This window comes from Delphinapterus leucas, chromosome 6 (genome assembly GCF_059928025.1).
Source record: "Delphinapterus leucas isolate spDelLeu-1000000601 "Yukka" chromosome 6, BTC_Dleu_Yukka2, whole genome shotgun sequence".
Taxonomy (NCBI): Eukaryota; Metazoa; Chordata; class Mammalia; order Artiodactyla; family Monodontidae; genus Delphinapterus; species Delphinapterus leucas.
In genome coordinates, this window is record NC_143134.1 from 73851316 (window position 1) to 73871366 (window position 20051).

General features: G+C 41.6%; 1 protein-coding gene across 5 annotated transcripts in view; it reads right to left on the reverse strand.

Moving 5' to 3' along the window:
• Positions 1–20051, reverse strand: part of DOCK8 (dedicator of cytokinesis 8) — a 224196-nt gene that overhangs the window by 56369 nt on the left and 147776 nt on the right. For all 5 annotated transcript variants that reach the window (XM_089913260.1, XM_022573565.3, XM_089913261.1 and 2 more), the window contains 5 exons: positions 18924–19093; positions 16190–16285; positions 12416–12511; positions 6442–6591; positions 4169–4282 (listed from right to left, as the gene is read on the reverse strand). In XM_089913260.1, coding sequence (XP_089769386.1) covers positions 4169–4282; positions 6442–6591; positions 12416–12511; positions 16190–16285; positions 18924–19093 — 626 coding nt within the window. The remainder of the gene's footprint in view (positions 1–4168; positions 4283–6441; positions 6592–12415; positions 12512–16189; positions 16286–18923; positions 19094–20051) is intronic.

The following is a 20051-nucleotide window of genomic DNA, read 5'->3' on the forward strand; positions in this document are numbered from 1 at the left end:
ACGATTTCTGGATTGGGTTGTTTGTTTTTTTGATATTGAGCTGTATAAGCTGCTTGTATATTTTGGAGATTAATCCTTTGTCAGTTGCTTCGTTTGCAAATATTTTCTCCCATTCTGGGGGTTGTCTTTTCGTCTTGTTTATGGTTTCCTTTGCTGTGCAAAAGCTTTTAACTTTCATTAGGTCCCATTTGTTTATTTTTGTTTTTATTTCCATTTCTCTAGGAGGTGGGTCAAAAAGGATCTTGCTGTGATTTATGTCATAGAGTGTTCTGTCTATGCTTTCCTCTAAGAGTTTTATAGTGTCTGGCCTTACATTTAGGTCTTTAATCCATTTTGAGTTTATTTTTGTGTATGGTGTTGGAGAGTGCTCTAATTTTATTCTTTTACATGTAGCTGTCCAGTTTTTCCAGCACCACTTATTGAAGAGGCTGTCTTTTCTCCATTGTATATTCTTGCCTCCTTTATCAAAGATAACGTGATCATATGTGCATGGGTTTCTCTCTGGGCTTTCTATCCTATTTCTATCCATTGATCTATCTTTCTGTTTTTGTGCCAGTACCATACTGTCTTGATTACTGTAGCTTTGTAGTAGAGTCTGAAGTCAGAGAGCCTGATTCCCACAGCTACGTTTTTCTTTCTCAAGATTGCTTTGGCTATTCGGGGTCTTTTGTGTTTCCATACAAATTGTGAAATTTTTTGTTCTAGTTCTGTGAAAAATGACATTGGTAGTTTGAGAGGGATTGCATGGAATCTGTAGATTGCTTTGGGCAGTATAGTCATTTTCACAATGTTGGTTCTTCCAATCCAAGAACATGGTATATCTCTCCATCTGTTTGTATCATCTATAATTTCTTTCATCAGTGTCTTACAGTTTTCTGCATACAGGCCTTTTGTCTCCTTAGGTAGGTTTATTCCTAGGTGTGTTATTCATTTTGTTGCTATGGTAAATAGGAGTGTTTCCTTAATTTCACTTTCAGATTTTTCATCATTAGTGTATAGGAATGCAAGAGACTTCTGTGCATTAATTTTCTATCCTGCTACTTTACCAAATTCATTGATTAGCTCTAGTAGTTTTCTGGTAGCATCTTTAGGATTCTCTATGTATAGTATCATGTCATCTGCAAACAGTGACAGTTTCACGTCTTCTTTTCCAATTTGGATTCCTTTTATTTCTTTTTATTCTCTGATTGCTGTGGCTAAAACTTCCAAAACTATGTTGAATAATAGTGGTGAGAGTGGGAAACCTTGTCTTATTCCTGATCTTAGTGGAAATGGTTTCAGTTTTTCATCATTGACAATGATGTTGGCTGTGGGTTTGTCATATATGGCCTTGTCATATATGGCCTTTATTATGTTGAGGTAAGTTCTCTCTATTCCTACTTTCTGGAGGGTTTTTATCATAAATGGGTGTTGAATTTTGTCGAAAGCTTTTTCCGCATCTATTGAGATGATCATATGGTTTTTAGTCTTCAGTTTCTTAATGTGGTGTATCACATTGATTGATCTGCATATATTGAAGAATCCTTGCATTCCTGGGATAATCCCCACTTGATCATGGTGTATGATCCTTCTAATGTGCTGCTGGATTCTGTTTGCTAGAATTTTTTTGAGGATTTTTGCATCTATGTTCATCAGTTATATTGGTCTGTAGTTTTCTTTTTTTGTGACATCTCTGTCTGGTTTTGGTGTCAGGGTGATGGTGGCCTCGTAGAATGAGTTTGGGAGTGTTCCTCCCTCTGCTACATTTTGGAAGAGTTTGAGAAGGATAGGTATTAGCTCTTCTCTAAATGTTTGATAGAATTTGCCTGTGAAGCCATCTGGTCCTGGGCTTTTGTTTGTTGGAAGATTTCTAATCACTGTTTCAATTTCAGTGCTTGTGATTGGTCTGTTTATATTTTCTATGAAAGCACAAGATATTTGCATTTGAAAGAAGACCACATTGTGGCCATCTTTCATAGGTCCCTTGAAACTTCCATGAAGACAGAAATTTCAAAAATAATTTTAGCAATGTTTAGGAAAGAGTAAAGTGCAGTTCCCAAAACATCCTTTGCAAAGGTCAGGACCCAAAGCAGTAGCCTCGGTGGCCCAGTTTTCACAAGGATCTTGCTAAGTCAGTTTAGCCAGAATCCCTCACCCTTGATATCTGATCACTCTTGAGATCTGACCAAATTCCTCATCCCTCACCATCCCCCAGGTGGTATATGATCACCTGGCCTGCCTTCAGCAAAATCCTGTTAGGTTAGTTTGGCCAGAATTCTTCCTTTACCCCTGATGTTTCCTCTTAGTAATTTTTCATCCACTGACGATTCCTACCCTGTTCCTTGGCTATAAATTGGCATTTTCCCTGTTGTATTCAGAGTTGAACACAATCTCTCTCCCCTACTGAAAAACTGTGGTGCAGTGGTCCCTACACCTATCACGATGGTCCTGAATAAAGTCTGCCTTACAGATTACCATGTGTCATGCATAAATTTTTTCTTTAACAGAGGCTAACCCTGGGCTTATAGTGGTGTTCCAGTATCTCCTTTCCATATATTCAACTTGGAGTTTTGAAAAACATATTAATTTATATTTGCAATTCATCCAGTGACCTGCCATCCTAAACACCTGAGGGGGATGGCAAAGAGAAATGGCACATTCCTCCACCACTCCAATCTGGTGGGATAGGGACAGAAGATCAATGCAGGGTCAGGAGGTCAGGCTGCACAAGATGTTGGTGCTCTGGGACTTCTGATGTTTCCTTAGGATTCGCTTTTTATAAGTCATCTTCCGTATTAGGAGTCTCTTTAGAATAGTCATGGTCTTTTTACTGGGGAGAGGAGATCCTTTTATTTTACAGATGAGGAAATGAGACCCATAGAAATGTAATGACTTATCTAAGGTCACTAATTTCCTAGATAAGAAATTTAATGACTTATCTAAGGTACAGAGTAATTAACCTACTGTACCTCGAGTTAGGTAGCCATGGCTCTTTCTTCCCTGGAGAAGTTACATAACTCCTCTAAATTTCAGCCTTATAATCTGCAAAATGTTGACAATGACACCTTGCAAGGATCAAATGATACAATTTCTATAAAGTGCTTAACACAGTGCTTTGTCCAGGGGTGGAAGAAACCAGGGGTGGTGACAGTGATGGTGATGGTGGAGGTGGTGGGTGGTGATACTGGTGGCAGTGAAGACAGTGGTGGCGGGTAGTGATGTTAGTGGCAAGGATAGTGGTGGTGGTCCTAAAGTAGGAATATGGAAGGAAAGGAGCAGCAGCAATAATAACTGCTACTTACATTTCTATTGTTGGGACAGTTTGAGGAGGATAGAGAACAAAAGAAGAATTCCATTTGAAAAATCTGGGGCACTGATAAGATGCTCCTGGATTATAAAATACGGTCGGCCCTCTGTATCCACAGTTTCTGTATCCATGCGTACAACCAACTGAGAATTGAAAACTATTCAGAAAAAAAAAAATCCAGAAAATTCCCAAAAGCAAACCTTGAATGTGTACTGGCAACTAGTTTATAGAATTTACATTATACTTGATATTATAAGTAATCCAGAGATGAGTTAAAGTATGTGGGAGGATGTGTGTAAATTATTTGCAAATACTATGCTATTTTATAGAAGGGACTTGAGCATCCATGAATTTTGGTATCCTTGGGGGAGCTGGGGAGGGGTCTTGGAACCAATCCTCTACAGATACACCAGAGGACAGTATTTGCTTCATGCCAGGTCAAATTCAGTCTCTTTGATTTTACCAGGGTTCTTTAATGTCAGAATTTCACAACTACAATTTAATTAATTACCCTGATAGGAGAAAAGAGACCTCATATTTTCAGTTCTAAACCTGGTCAAAGACTGAATGCTACAGTCATGTAATTTCTGTTAAATTGAAGAAAGCAGCTCATATCACTAATAAATTTCAATTCCCGTAGATTAACTTGTTGGCTCTTCTGTGCTGGGTTGGTAAATGCTTCAGGAATTCACACAAACCAGTGTGTCTACAGACGTCCATGGCACAAAACAAATGACTTGAAGAATATACCACAAAACCCAGAATGTACAAGAGTCAAGTTGCCTAACTTGGCAATGAACAAAAGAGCATGCCACAGCAATGAGCATCACATCAGACGGGAAGGAACCAGAACAACAGGGCTGGGTCTGAGGGAACACTCACCTGGTTGCAATAATGTTTGATGAGGTTAAACACAAAGCCACGATCCATGAGTGAGAGGAGGTCATATAAGAAGAAAGCCAGGCTGATGTTGATCTTTTCCGCCTGTTCAATTTCCTTAAAAACAAACATACAAACACCCACATCATTTGGTGGTAAACCCTGGTCATAAACTCCCAGGTCTCTGATGGGAAAGTTGGGACAGGCAGGTCCTATGTTTTTAGCCAGTGTCCCTCTGGAAGATACTGAGCAAAGCAGGTAACCCTGCAAAACTATAGCAAATATAATTTAGAACTTAATTGACGCCATGAGTGTTGAATGAAGTAATTCCTTATCTACTGTTAATATTTAGATACATTTCCTTCTAGGCTTTTTTTTCCTACGTGCATATTTATTTGTATATAATTGAGCTCATTCTCTATCTACAACAGGGTCCTGAATTTATTCATTCAACATTATACTATGAACATTTTCCCACATTCTGGTTTCTCATGTTTCTTATATTTCTTTATATTGCTCTACTATAATTTATTTAATTCTGGTAACTATTGTTTTGGCAAAAGTAACTTGAAATGTATTCACTATCTTCAATGAGACAGACTCAATTTGTAAGGACTGTTGCAGAAAATCTAATCAGGATAAAAGAACCAGTTTTTACTTAAGGATTTTGTGGGGTTTTTTTGCGGTACGCGGGCCTCTCACTGTTGTGGCCTCTCCCGTTGCGGAGCACAGGCTCTGGACGCGCAGGCTCAGAGGCCATGGCTCACGGGCCCAGCCGCTCCGTGGCATGTGGGATCTTCCCGGACCGGGGCACGAACCCATGTCCCCTGCATCGGCAGGCGGACTCTCAACCACTGCGCCACCAGGGAAGCCAGGATTTTTTTTTTTCTCCAATTAGACAGCATTCTCAGCTTAAGGGAGGTCAGAGTCATACATGGTCAACTCTTGCATGAATTGAGGCCATGGTTTTGTTTGTATTACTTCTCAGTGCTCATATTTATGAGGGATTTTCACAGCACTTCAGAGCAATTGGGGATTCACTTTTTCATGTTTATGTCCTTTGTTCTCAGAAGTATAAATCAATTTGCTCTGACACTATTGAAAATATGATTTTAAAATATTTTCCTCTTGTTATCACGTACAGTTTGCAAATTCAGGCCAAGCTGACCAGCCACTGGCATGGATGGAGACTTGGTAGTTTCCACAGTTACCATGGAGTGGCAGGTCCTCATGCTTTTAGCATGCTCCACATGGACCACTCCTTAAGAGACTGAATATTCTGGGCTTGGAATCTTCAGTCTTGACTTTGCTGCTAGCTGTGTGACTTTTGGAAAATTTATCAACCTCACTGTGCCTCATTTTTCATGCCTGCCAAAATGGAGACACCATTGCCGCTCTCACAAAGTTTGCCATAAGAAATAACCAAATGGAAATTTCTTCTCCTGAGTATTTGTATGGTAGCATACAAATTCTTCATAATGATAAAGGTATTAATAATGATCACTGCTGCTTCAAATTTTATAGAATTTTTTTTTTTTTTTTTTTTGGCGGTACGCGGGCCCCTTACTGTTGTGGCCTCTCCTGTTGCGGAGCACAGGCTCTGGACGCGCAGGCTCAGCGGCCATGGCTCACGGGCCCAGCCGCTCCGCGGCATGTGGGATCCTCCCGGACCGGGGCACGAACCAGCATCCCCTGCATCGGCAGGCGGACTCTCAACCACTGCGCCACCAGGGAAGCCCCTAGAATTTTAAATTCTGCTTCAAATTTTAGAATTCTGTTTTATTTCATTTTACATATTTTTTTAATTTTCTACTTTGAAATAATTTTAAACTTAAGGAAAAGGTGCAAGAATAGTAAAAAGAACTCCTTTAACTAGACGCATCAATACTTGACATTTTGCTACATTTGCTTTATCATTCTCTCTGCATATACAATTTTTTTTCTGAACCATTTGAAAGTAGGTTGCAAATATCATGCCCATTTACCTCACAATACTTCAGGGTATATTTCCTAAGAATAAGAATATTATCTCTCGTGGCTACACTGATACAATAATTTAAACTATTGCAATTCCATATTGTAATTTCTTGCTAGCAGTCCCCAGCCCCACCCCGGGCTCCTGTCCAGTATAACATACTGCTTTTAGTTGTTATGCAGTATGTTAGTTCCATTTTAATTACTGTTTTAAGATGATGCTTATTTTTCTTTGATTATGAAAATAACATATGCCCAAGGTAAAAAATTTCAGAAAGTAAAGAGTAAAATGACACAGTTACCCTCTGAGGTTTTACTAAAAGGGCTGCAATCTCCGAGGTGACCACATTAACAATAGTAGTTATGTCATCTTTGAAACGGTCGGAAAAACGAGTCCTCCGAAAATTGTCCCGTTTGTCCATGTTGTGTACATACTGGGCCATGCTTTTCACCTGCAGAGAAGATAGGGGAAATGTCAATGTGGAAACTGGTGACCTGCTTGTACACTGTGGAAAAGGGGAAAAGCCTGGAAGAAAAGCTCATTAACAATGGACTTTCTAACACTCTATCTGTGCTGGTGGTTGCCCAAGCAGGCTCTGATCTGAAAAACGCTCCTGACACCCGGATGGTTACCATGGTGGCAGGAGGTGGGAAGGGTGCCCCCTTCTTGACCCCAAGTCAAGGGGCTCCCTTCTTGCTGCTGACAAAGCCAGGGAGCTTAATTCTTTAGCTGCGGTGTCACAAGACTCCCTTTCTCTCAACTGGGAAGGCAGACCTAGACTGGGCCCCTAGGGCCACTGAGGCACCACCCTATCACGGCACACAACACATTCCAGAAAGAGGAAGTGTTTAGGAGACTGTTTTTGATGTGAACTGAAGTAATTTCTGTCTCTGAAACTACAGCGAGGAGAAGAAGAGAGAAATGGTAATCTTATGTCAAGTTTCCAGTTGAACAGGAGAACAGTTTTTCCAGAAACAATTCTATAGTGTGCTAGCTGGAAACTTAACCACTGCTTGGAACATTACCTCTAGGAGAAATTATGTTCTGAGTTTTATACGACTAGCTTGCTAAATATACATATCTATGTATACATTTATATGATATAATTATATATTTAAAATACATATTTAATGTATATGTAGTTTAAATAAAAACCTGTATATCCATCAGTGATTCTCTGTATTATGACTAGTACAATACCAGCTCAATGCCTACCACAATTTTAAGTCAAAATCGTGCTTATTTTTTGGACTTCTTCCTGGGCCAGGAGATTATGGGTCAGTACACCCTCTTTTGATACAGCCTGAGGTTGCGTCTTGCTGGAAGCTGCTCAGAGCTAGGAGGAACAGTCTGATGGGAAAGGCTGGGAGAGGCTGTGGTCAGGTGCCTACCCTTTCCATAAATGTGTCCACACTAGTCTGAGAGTCACTGCATAAAGAAATGGCCCTGGAACTTAAACCACCCACACTGGCCTGAAGGTGACCCACTAGGTCAGGGCTGGAAGAAGAGGGGAAAATGACTTTCACTCCCAAGAGCACTAACCGCAGACTTCTGTTTCTAAGAATGCAGGGGTGGCAATATTTTTAGCACTGAGATAAACAGAGATTAACCAAAACAAAACAAAACACAGAAGAGGTAAGTTAAGAAGTGAAAACATACAGATAGGTAAATGTGTTTTCTGTGTTCAGATAATGCCATAGCCAGTTTGGGGAAGATCTAAGAACATAAAATCCTGAAGCCCAGGGTAAGAACCACAGTTTCTCTTCACAGTAGAGTCCCCCTTGGCTCAGGACACACTAAAGTGTCTGTACCCCGCAGAGTCACATGTACTTGATAGAAGACCTGAATGAGAGGTGGGAACTGGACCCAATATTTGTCTGACAAAACGCCTCTCTCACTATGATCCTAACAAAGGACCGAGGAAGACGAGGCCCCTTTGTTTAGAGCTACCTGCTCCTGATTCCCTGCTGCCTAACCCACCCCAGCACCCGGCTTTTAGAACTCACTCTTGTGTTTGCCTCCTGCCTGCTGAGTGTGGCCATCCTACAAACAAACAGATAATCCTCACAATACCATACTTCCAACCACTGGCCTCTTGCCAGACTGTCAGCTACTCGCCAACTACTATGTTCTTTGCATCTCAAGAGAGGAACACCCAGTGGAAATAGTAGTGGAGACTTGGCCCGTTATTTGTAGGGTGGGATAAGGCAGGAAAATATTTTCCTCCACATTGGCCTCTGTGACCCATTCAAAGCTGGGATACCAAGAACCCCTTGGTGTAGAACTTCATGTCCTGGGTAAACTGGGTCACCATTTACCTCTGGATCCCCAAAGTCTGGCTCAGCAGTTTCTAGAAGCATGGGAATTTATTCATTAGCAAGTGTGAAATCTGCCCAAGGATTGTGTTCAACAGCTCTGATGCCAAAGTGGTTGTTCATTAGCACGTGGGCATTAATACAACTAAAGGGTGTTAAATTGCCCAGGTTGTTGGCTAAGCCCAAGGAGGCTGTCGCTCCTTTCTCCTCAAGCTTCTTGGGAAAAAAACTGTTTTGGTTTTGCAACAACTTCCTAGGCATCTGTAAGGCAAATGCAAAAGCAATGCGTGGAGGACTGGGCGTCCTGTCTGGGTCCAAGATTGGTTTCCTTGCAAAGTTCTGGCTGGGGCTGATAGTCTCCATTTGCCTCCATATGCAAACTCCAGCTCCCTTTCTTGCCCTTCTCCATCTATCTCTGAGCCCTGGGAAGCTGATCCCTATAGACAACATCATTCAGGACTCCTTGAACTTAGGCTTCTGTTTGGACCTGGCAAATGGGAGGCACCATCAGGGGACCAGTGGGCGGGAGAAGAGTGGTCCAGGTACGCATCCACTCCACTGCCCTCATCCCTGTGCAGCGTGCTTCTGGCAGTGGCAGTGTTTCTCTAAGATGCCAGCTCCTTGTCACGTGGACCCTCTTCTCTGCCTCAGCTTTCTCTTGCCCCCAGTTACACTATTCCATACCCTTGCTTCTTTAGAGCTAGGAGAGAGAAATGCTTCCAGCGCCTTCTGCTCCCAGGGTGCCTCACCAACCCTTATCTGCTCCTGTAACCTGGCACATACCCTGGGCAAAGTCCCTTTGATAAATGCTTTTCAGTTAACTCTTTTGAGCAATGTCAATGCTGTCTCACGAGGACCCTAACATACTTAGTTATAACCTGCAGAGTCCTGGGTGATCTGCATGTTGACCAACCCCCTCCAAGCACTCGTATCAGTAGGACTTTCTTTCCAGCTTCTGCAGCTGTTTACCATAAAGGACTCCTAGAGGAAGGAGGGCTATCAGCTTTAGCTTTTGCTTTCTTCCCTGAGCCTACTGAGTCCTAGTAAATAAATGTGCAAGATCAAAAGCAATTTTCACCTGTTCCATGGTTCTCAGATCCCTGCAGTTAGGGGCACTGAAGTGGTACTGATGAAGTCTTTGGCGGACCTGGAGACTTCTCCTTATGGCCTCCCCCTTCCTCCAACCCCACCTGTAAACTGGGGATGATGGAAAGCTCCTGCCTGAGGGTCGTCTGAGGATTCAACCAGATGATGCTTACAATGCTTACAAGGGTGCCTAGCATGTATAGAGATGCTCAACACATTTTAGGTGTTATTATTTTTCCTTCCTTGGGGACGCCAGCTGTCACTGGTATTATATGAAGGACAGAGTATCATTACATTTGCAGAGAATGCGAACTTGCCTTTGAAAGAGAGCTCTAAGGTGCCACGAGGAGCCATTCAGGGCTAGCGATGCTGAGTTAGTGATTGCAGCACTCCATTCAAGTTGACTTCAGAATACAAAGGTTTCGCATGTTGTTAATACGTTAGGTTAAGAAAATGTTTTGTCACGTTACGCTTCCAAGGAGAAGCAAAATGGCAGAGGAACAGAATTTGGACCAGAGCATTGCGGAACTGAGGCCCTGCCCCTCCCTGGCTGAGAGGGCTGGGCAAACCCCTCCTTAGCCTCAGGGTCCTGTGTTTGCACCGGGGATAACTGCTCACGATAGAGCTTATAATACATAGCTACTAAATAAGATCTAAGAATGATTAGGTGAAGTGTGTGCATATGTGTGCATGTGTGTGAGTAAATGACATGAAACATCTTTGAACTGAGATACTGCTTTCCTCTGGGACTCTCTTCTAAGAGATTCCACAATGTCAAAGTGAGTTTTTGCATCGTGTCTTTTAAGATTTGCAATATGGCAGATCAACTCAGTTGAAGATTATTTGTATGAATTATCTATAGACGGATTACCACCTGAGTAAATCCTCTTTATGGAGAAACTTGATGGTGGTGGGATGGGTACATAGAAACAGGATGTACTGGGCACACAGTGGTGGTTTTGATCCTTCTCTTGCCTCAAGACAGAGTTTATGGCCAGCCTCTTCCTGCCGGATTGCAAAGCTCATGTCTCACTGCTAATGTGGTTGCTCCAAGACTTGTGAGCTGCAGCCACCCACCTGAATCAGCTTGGCTTTTAGAATGCAAACTCCTGGTGCTGGCTGCATATAGAGACCCTTAGCTCTGTTTGGGCCTCACAGAGCAGAGGCGGTGTGGACTAGTGGATCTTCAGCATGCTTGGAAGGCACCTGGGCAGACAGGTTCAAGCACCGCCGGCTTCCCCCTCCTCATTGCACTCAGTATTCTAGGGAGGGGCTCCAGATCTGCTTTATTCTCACTAAGCACCCTAGGTGATTCTGCTGCAGGCACCTGGGACTGTGTTTGGAAAAGACATCTCGCTAGCAATACCTTTCTCAAACGAGGGGTGGGAACTTGGTGAAACTCTAAGGGATTTGCATCCTGGATGTGCTTCTGTGGCATGGGCCTCACTTCTTTTTAACTCTGTTGCACACTACTTCCCATTTCCTCCCCAATGTATGTTTATTTTTGTTTCCTTTGACCCTCTTGTCCTCTATGTCTTATTGTTCAGTATTGTTCTCTTTTACTTGGGCTTGAACTTACATAGATAAACTAGAGCTCAGGTGAAAATCCTACCATCTCTCTCAAAAATAATTATCCACTTTAACAGTGTCACAGAGCAAAGAACCCAGTCAATATAAAGCTAATTCTATCACTAAATCTCAGTCCACTCTATCCTCTGGATTGTTTGTATGTGCATTTTTATGTAGTTAGTGTCTGTGCTTTCACACCTTTTTCATTTCACCTCATTTCGCAATGCATCTCAATTTATCAACATTGACAAAATGCTTATTCTAGTGGCTTTATGGCAAAATCCTTTCACTTCTAGTATAAAATAGGTATTACTATTATTCTCTTTATTTTTAAATTAAAGACTATGCTGTACCTTTTGCTTTTCTGCTAGAGAACAGATAGAAGTTGCAGGTAAACAGTTTTACAAGTTTCATTTTTTCCCCCCAACAAATATTAGTTGGTGCTTGTAACGATGCCAAGCCATGTTCTGCGGCTAGAGATAAGATAATGAAGAAGATAGACCCCAATCCTAGAAATCCAATAGGCAAAAGAGAAAAACAATTACAAATTGTGATAAGTGCTAGGAAGGAAATAAAGAAGGTGTTTAAAAGGAGAGGAATAGAGTGGAAGATATATTATGGTAGAAGGTGGTCAGAAAAGGACTCTCAGAAGTGGTGACACTAAAGCTGAAACCTAAAGAGAACTCCCAAAGTGTGCATGTATGTGGGGGGCATGAAAGGTACGGAGAGGGGAAAGAATCTTAAGAAGGCTCTGAGGCTGAAAAGGTCTCAGCATCTTCAAAGGACCAAACTGGAAACAATGTGGCTGAATGAGGGGGGGAATAGAGTCTAAGATAAAGTTAGAGATGAATGGAAACAGAAACATCCAGGGGCTTTTTAGGCCGTGAGAAAAATGTGTGCTTTATTTCCAGTACACTGGAAATCACTGCAAGGTTTTAAAGAGGGGAGTGTCATTATCTGCTTAATTTTGAGTTGCCCTGTGCAGACTGGATGGGCTGAGGGCACAAATGAATGCAGGTGGGCAAAGAGGAAGTGAATGCAGACGTGATGGCAGCTTGACTAGGCGGGGCGCAGTGAAGATTGGTGAGAAACGGCAGGTAGAAGTAGATTTTCAAGGTGGAATCAGTAAGATTTGGTGGAAGATGGATGAAGGGGTGAGGGAGAGTTAAAACTGAAGGAATGATCCCAGGTTTTCTGCAGGAGCAATTCAGTAGATAAGATGTCAGTTCTTACCATGGGAAACCTCACTGCCTGTCTGCTTTTCGTGCCCTACCGAGCACAGATATAAACATGCAAGAATCTCACCAGAAGCTCAAAGAAGAACCAGGAGTACTTGAAGACTGTTTCTTTCACCATTCCAGTGCTGACCACCATCTGCAGGGCAAGCTCCTCATGGAAATGCTGGACACACAAACACAAAAACATTACACTTACATAATGATGGTCTGTACTAGGTGCTTTATTCGCCAACCCCACTTTTCTTTTTTCCCAACTGTAATAGCTTGTTAGTATGTGTCCTAGATGTCTTAGACCACAGTGGATGGCAGAGTCAATGCTGACACAATCTGAGACTGGAAGGCCTTTTCAGTAGGTAGGAGAAGGCTGTGTGGATCCCAAATCCCCAGAGCCACACAAACACAGGCAGGCGTTTCGAGGGAGGAAGGGGACACAGCAGGAGTGTATTTTTAATCCTTTCCTGAAAAGAAAAGGCAGTACAGCATTCTGAGTCACTGGAAACCTGGGCACATGGGGCTTCTAAACCTTACTGGACAGCTGGATTTGAAGGACTGGCCTCGGCAGGGGAGTGAAGCTAATACATTCTATGGGGGAAGCATTCCTGGGTAGCAGTCGGAACTGAGACTCTGTTCTTTTCCTTCCAGGTCCCACCGTAAACCCTCTGTGTGACCACGTGTTAGCTGTTCCTCCCCTTACCCTCAATGTTCTCATCGATAAACTCAGTTGGTAGCAGTGGTTCTCAAACTTGAATGTGCGTCAGAACCCCCTGGAGAGCTTGTTAAGGAAGAGATTGCTGAGCCCACCTCCAGAGTTTCAGATTCAGTAGGTCTGGGGTGGGGCCTGAGAATCTGCATCTCTAACAAGTTCCCGGGTGATGCTGTCACTGCTGGTCCAGGGACCTCAATCAAAGAACCATTGTCTAGATGGTATTTCAACTCCTTTTTGTTTTTATAATCCTGCTATGGCTTTGTGGGGAACGAGGTTTGGGTTTATCAGTAGATTGTCTGCATTAAAAGGCATAGGGGTAGCAGCTTGAACTCATCCAACTTCTATACTTCTTTGTCCCAGGGTCAGTTACTCCACTTTATGTCTACACTCCCTGTCAAGTCATCTGACTACAGATGTAGCAGACAGTGATTTTTTTACACCTTTTGCATCCTTCCCATTCCCTGCTTTATCTGGGGAACAAGTTTAAGACTAAAGGTAGGGCAACCAACTCATCTCAGTTTGCCTGAGACTGTTGTGGACAAAAACAATGTCGCCTGTCATCTCAGTAAACAATGTTGCCTGCTTATTCCAGTGAACAACAAATGTTTCCAGACCATCAAGCCATCAGCCACTGAGACCCAGACGGCACACCCTGGAGGGAATTCGGGATGAACAAAAACAGGATACTTGGCCCTAGACAGTTAAGATGCATATCTAAGGAATAATTTCAACGAGCTCAGACTCTCGCATCTTCCCATACACAGAAAAAACACTAAAATCATTAACTTGAGATGTCTGTTTTTCATGAACATCTTTTGATGTTCAACTACATGTTTTTTTTCAGCAAAAATCCCTATATATCCTAGCTCTTCCCTTACCTCTTTGGAACAGTCCCTCAGATATTTGAGAGACTGTATCCTGGGCTATAGTTCTCGGTAATGTCCCCGAATAAAACATAATTCTCAACGTTTAGGATGTGCGTTCTTTTCAGTCAACACCGTCCTGGTCTTAAAATGGAAAGTCCTACATCCCAAGGACCCCCTAAGTCCCGGAGAAACTGGGATAGCTGGTCACCCTAACTGACGGCAGAAATGATGTCTGGGCATTTTCTGTGGATTCCATTCATTTTACAACCATAAAATCTAGAATAAATACAGATGAACTCATTTTTTATTCCTCAGTGGATAAGAAAGCTGAAACTACTTGAACAACCTAATATCACATCCTAGAGTACTGGCGTATGTGGAAATAAAGTTTTAAAGTCAACACCCAAAGCAAAAATTTATTAGAACAAAGCTTACCCTTGACAAACCTTTAAATTACCCACAGTGTACAGCAGGCATGCAACACAATTTACTGATTCTTATGTACAGTAAAATTGGAGAGTTACTCAGCTAAACTAAAAGGAGACAAATGGAAAAATCTCTGTGCAGATGTCTGGGTATTCAAACTATTTACATCCCCTGACGGTTAATGGGGATGAATGGAGAATGCTGAAGTGTTTCAGCTTGTCATCGGTCCCACTTCATTCTGTCAGGCGAGTCAAACCTTTATAATCTCAATACACGTGAACACAGTTGTGTGCTGTTGCGAGACACGAGGGAAGCTCTCCCACCTGGGAGAGGTGCAGGGCTGTGTGTTAATCTAGCAGATGGTCTAAGCTTGCCCTGATGTAACTCAGCTACACCAGGATCTTCCCATTGTAGGGAAGACACGCTCCACAAGCTTCAAAGGTAACCTCTGGAAAATAGGTCAGTTTGACTGTCAGAATCTTAAGGCAAGAGGAGATTAGAGGAGGATAAGCCGCTTCTTAAAGTAATTTATGTTGCTTACCGGGCAACATTATTACAAGAACACCTTGCTCCGGAGGGTACAGAAAATAGCCAAGCAGCTAAACCCAGTTTGCTGAGCTATTAAGGAAACACACTGGTTAAACCTCCCTCTGAAATGAAATGATTCTCTTCTGGTCATTGAAATGACCAGAAACAAAATCAAAACAAGGCAAATGTGCCCAGAAGAAATCAGGCCCTGCCTGAAGCAAGCCAGGCTGTAAGCAAATCATGGTTTTTAAGAAGGAAAATGGTACTTGTAATCAGTCCCTGCGAAGCCCAAAGCTAAGATTTAAAGTAGGTGAAATATTTATTTTCAGCACCTCATGACATCTTCTTTTACTCCTCCTGTTAGAATTAACTCCTGGTACCTCCTTCCAGACAAATGGAGCCCGTATTGCTGCCAAGTCTGCAGGCGCTGGACCCTACTAGGGCCTCCTCATGCCTGATCTTTCCCTCAGCCAGTCCAAAGTGAGCTGTGCTGAAGCTCATTCCCTCCATGCCTGTTTAACACATCTTTCCCAGCGGTGTTAGCTGTTGCAAAGAGCTTCCTGTGTTATCCTTCCAATCAGCATATTTATATTTTAATAGGGGTCTTGAAAGACACTCAAGACCTTAAGTAGCTACTAAAATTGTGAGACTCTTGGGTGCCTGGCGGAGGAGAAAACTTGGGGCAGACAGTTTCTTTATCCTCCACCCCTTGGACCACACATGACGTGACAACCGGAGAATCCTCTTAATATGAAGAATTCTTTCTGATGAGCAGTTTAACAGCTTGTCAAGTCTCTGAACTCAGAGGTAAGGCTGATTGGAAAGAATTACAAGGCTTTTCATGTCTGATATCGTATTGAAATAAATGATACCTAATTATTGCCATTCACTTTTTGAGGATGAATTGTCCCCAGCTCTCCTTTTACCAAAAAAGAAGCTAATACAGCAGTTCTCAGGTTCTCAAAGTGTGGTTCCTGGATTGGCATCAGCTGGGAACTTATCAGAAATACAAATCCTTGGGCCCTACTTCGGATCTATTGAATCAGAACCTCTAGGGGTAGGGCCAGCAGTCAGTTTTAACAAGCCACCCAGGTACTTCTGATGCATGGTAAGTTGGAGAACCACTTAGTAGGTAATTAGGTGGTCAAAAAATGGGGCACCTGGGACAGGGCTGCAAAAGTGAGTGTGTGTGTGTGTGTGTGTGTGTGTGTGTGTGTTAGGAGGGCAGGAACAAGACAGGAGAGTACTTGATGGCATCTATTTTCAATCATAGTGAGAGGCTGGGCAAATTATTCTCACACTGCCTGTTCAGTACCTTTTTGCTGACTGGCCTTGGGGTTGTTGTTGAACTTGGAGCATCATTATTGCCAGAGCAATAATAAGACATCCGGATGCAGCTACGATCAGCCATCTGAAATACACAAACCATGACTCAACAGTCAACCAACAGTGGTCCCCAGAAAGATGAGCCAACGGCCTGGAAATCCCAAGCTTAGAATTCATTGTTAACATATTTCTTTTTCTTTCTTTTTTTTTTTTTCTGGTTACAAAGGTAAAACAACTGCCAAAAATAAACATAAAACAAAGCAAACAAGGTAAAGTTACACCGAATTCTACTTGCTCCTGAGATATTCACTGTTAGTTGGTGTGTAGCCACCTATAGTTAAATCCTAGTTAAGAACCACCGGGTGCTGAACAGTCCCTTCAACTTTCTAAGTCTCTGACTTAATTGGAAGAGCAGGAAAAAAAAATGTGTGGGAACAGTACCTCTCTGTGGGTTAGCATGGTACTTTACCCAGTCTCCTAAACACTCTTTAATAAATTGTCAAAAAACCACTTCTGACAGGAAGATCATGCTTGATACTTCTAGTTAGACAAAAATTTTTCCCCTCACTACAGAATAATTTAAAAATTCTTAACCTAGTCCACAGAGAAAATTTAATATTTTCACTTTCATTAAAGGAAACCGTAATAATCAAGTCTGTGGATAACAGCTGCTGACCACTTCGCCCCTCGGCGATCCGCAAAGATCCTGCTTAAAGAGGACTTAGATGCAAAATTGAACCAGGCTGTGCTGGCAAATGCTTAACAACCAGCTCTCGGAGGGGTGGCGCTGATTGGTAGAACCTGCCAATTTCTGTGCTTGTGAAGGCTTCCATCATAGCTGATTTCAAGTTAACATGACATTACCGAATATGGTGTTCCAAAGAGATGTGCAGTAGCAAACCACTGTACAGTAGGCATAAATAACCTCAAGAACATAGATAACAGTAAAATGTAGTAAAGTAATTAAGAAGGGATGAGGTTTGAGTACTCCCTTAAAAAGGGAATAATTTTAGATTTATGGACAAGTTGCAAAGGTGGTTCTTGGATACGCTTCACCAAGTTCCTCTTAATGTTAGTATCTTACATAAATATGGTACATTTGTCAAAACTAAGAAATTGGCACATTAACTATTAACTAAACCAGACTTTATTTGAATGTCACCAATTTTTCCACTAATGTCCTATTCTGCTCCAGAACACTGCATTTAGATTACCTTTGTTTTCCATATAACTTATTTGTTAGTTTATATAATTTAATTTTTAATAATGTCTGCATTTAACACCTGGTTCAGAAAGTTCCTGAAAATTTAACAATCAGCTCTCAGAAACTGGTATGAACCAGCTCCGGCACATCCCTGGGTTGATTCTGTAAGTCAAAAAGGATAGAATATCAACAATTTCATATGATACAACCTATAGATCATCAGAATCTCTAGGAGTGGATCTATAGATGATTCTTACATTCATCCAGGGTTCAGAACTTCTACAGAGATGAGGAAAATAAGGCTCAGGGCAGGAATTGACTGGTCCATGACCACAGGCCTGGGTGGTATCAGATCGAGACCCAACCCTGGTCTCCAGATTTCCTGTCTCACAATGTACTGTCTCAAGTAGGTGGTTTGTGTTAGGGGAATGATGTCAAAACCTAGAGAGTATGATTTATCTTCATTAGAGGAAATGACATTATTCCAAAAGCTTAGCCACCCTGAGGCCACAGATAACTGGAAAGAAAATTCAGATTAAGAATTCATGGTAGCTTTGTACATATATGAAAAACCACTGAATTATACACTTCAAAAGGGTGAATTATATCACAATTTTTACAAATTTCAAACGAGAGACGTTTTACAGAATACCTGACCAGTATGCCTCAAAACTGTCAAAGTCCTCAAAAACAAGGAAAGTCTAAGAAATTGTCACAACCCAGAGGAGCTAAGGAAACGTCACTACAAAATCTAATGTGGTATCCTGGGTGGGATCCTAGAACAGAAAACAGACATTAGGAAAAAACTGAGGAAATGTGAATAAAATATAAACTTTAGTTAATAATAATAATATATCAATATTGGTTCATTAATTGTGACAAATGTGCCGTTCTAATGTAAAATGTTAGTAACAGGGAAACTATGCATTGAGTACACAAAAATTTTCTGTCATATATTGACAATAATTCTATAAATCTAAAACTTTTATAAAATAAAAAGTTTATGAGAAAACATAAAGAATTCATGGAGGGAAACAATCTAGGGCAAGTCACCAACCCTCCCAGGATCTCGGTTTTTGTTTATAAATTTGGCTTTGATCTTTGGGATTCTTACATGGGATAATCAATCCATCTATGGATGTTAATGAATCTCAAAGGCAAGTTATTAAAAAATAAAACAAAAAACAGTCTTTCTAGGCATCAAAAACAGTTAAAGCCAAATTTTTTTCCTGGAAGATAAAATTCATGGTATTCATCAACTCCACGGAGCTAAACCAGCTATGCCCGAGAAACTTCCCACCAGAGTTCACTAACTCCGCGCATACCTTCAAATGCAAGTCTTGCCTGGCATCAGAATGATCTCAGTCACTTCAAAAGAAAAGAATATTAATAACTTGAAAGCTGAGCATTTGACCAAGCCAGTGGGCAGCAGCAGTGGTTGATTTCGTGTTGTCTCTCCAAGCGTTAGTTAAAAATAAAAAAGCCCATGTCTCTTTCCAGGGTTTGACATCTTCCTTACCTTTGAAGACATGATGTTCTTAACCTCCTCGTCTGCTGCAGAGTGTGTCCCCACGAGGTCTGGGTTACTGCTGCTCATCACTCGGGCCTGCATCAGCTTTGAACTCACAGAGGCAGCAGACGTGCGTCCGTATGTGTGGTAGCGAGGGTCTGGGAAGGAAGTGGGGCTGCCTGCACCCCACCAGGTATAGACATGTCAACAGAAAGCGGATCAGAGTCACTTATTGGACTTGAGAAGGAACTGAGGAGGGATGGGGTAGATAGTAGAGTGGAAACCCACTAGATTAGGTCTTGGAATTAGGGTCTTATTAGCAAATGCCTAGGAGAGGCCAGGGAGGCAATGTTTTGGTGGAAAGATAGGGTGTGAGGCAGTAGGGAGGGGTGAGAACTGTGGTAAACGAAACACATGCCTCATCCAAAGACAGGGGCTGCTCCTCATCTCCAGCTTCTTCTTGCCATGGGGAAACAGCCCACGAGGTTCTGATTTCTGAAGACAAGCTCGAAATGTGGATATTTTTTATTTCTTAGTATTTAAATGATGACGGCTTTATGAGTCTTGCATTTCTGAGATTTGAGAATCCAAGGAATCATCTGAATCTTATGAGAATAAGTATACACTGTATAGCAATGTTTCTCACCTTTGAGTATTTACATGTGTTCAAAGGTGATTATGTGAGTCTATGAATATTATGAGTATTTTTTAAAAACATTTAAAATTACAGGTTTACTTGAAATGAGGCTGCATGGAGTAATAAGTATGCCCAAGTTCCTTTGTCAGAGCCTGGAATTTTGTTAACTTATTGATGCTACTTTTTATATCATGCTGACCAGACGTTCTGGTTGAGTATTATAAAAAGACTGGAGAAATGAATTTTTATTTCAGAAGTTTAGTTTGGGGGAAATGAGAAAAGGGATTTATTTTTTCATAATGAAAAGTTTAGGGGCCACTGCTTACCACAGCTATCAAATATATATTATTTTCCTTATCATTATGATCCTAGAATCCTAGGCATCTGTTGTCACTTCTCCAGCTTTTAAAAGAAGGGATTTGCAACTGAATCAATTTCCTTTCTTTTTATGGCTGAGTAATATTCCATTGTATATATGTGCCACATCTTCTTTACCCATT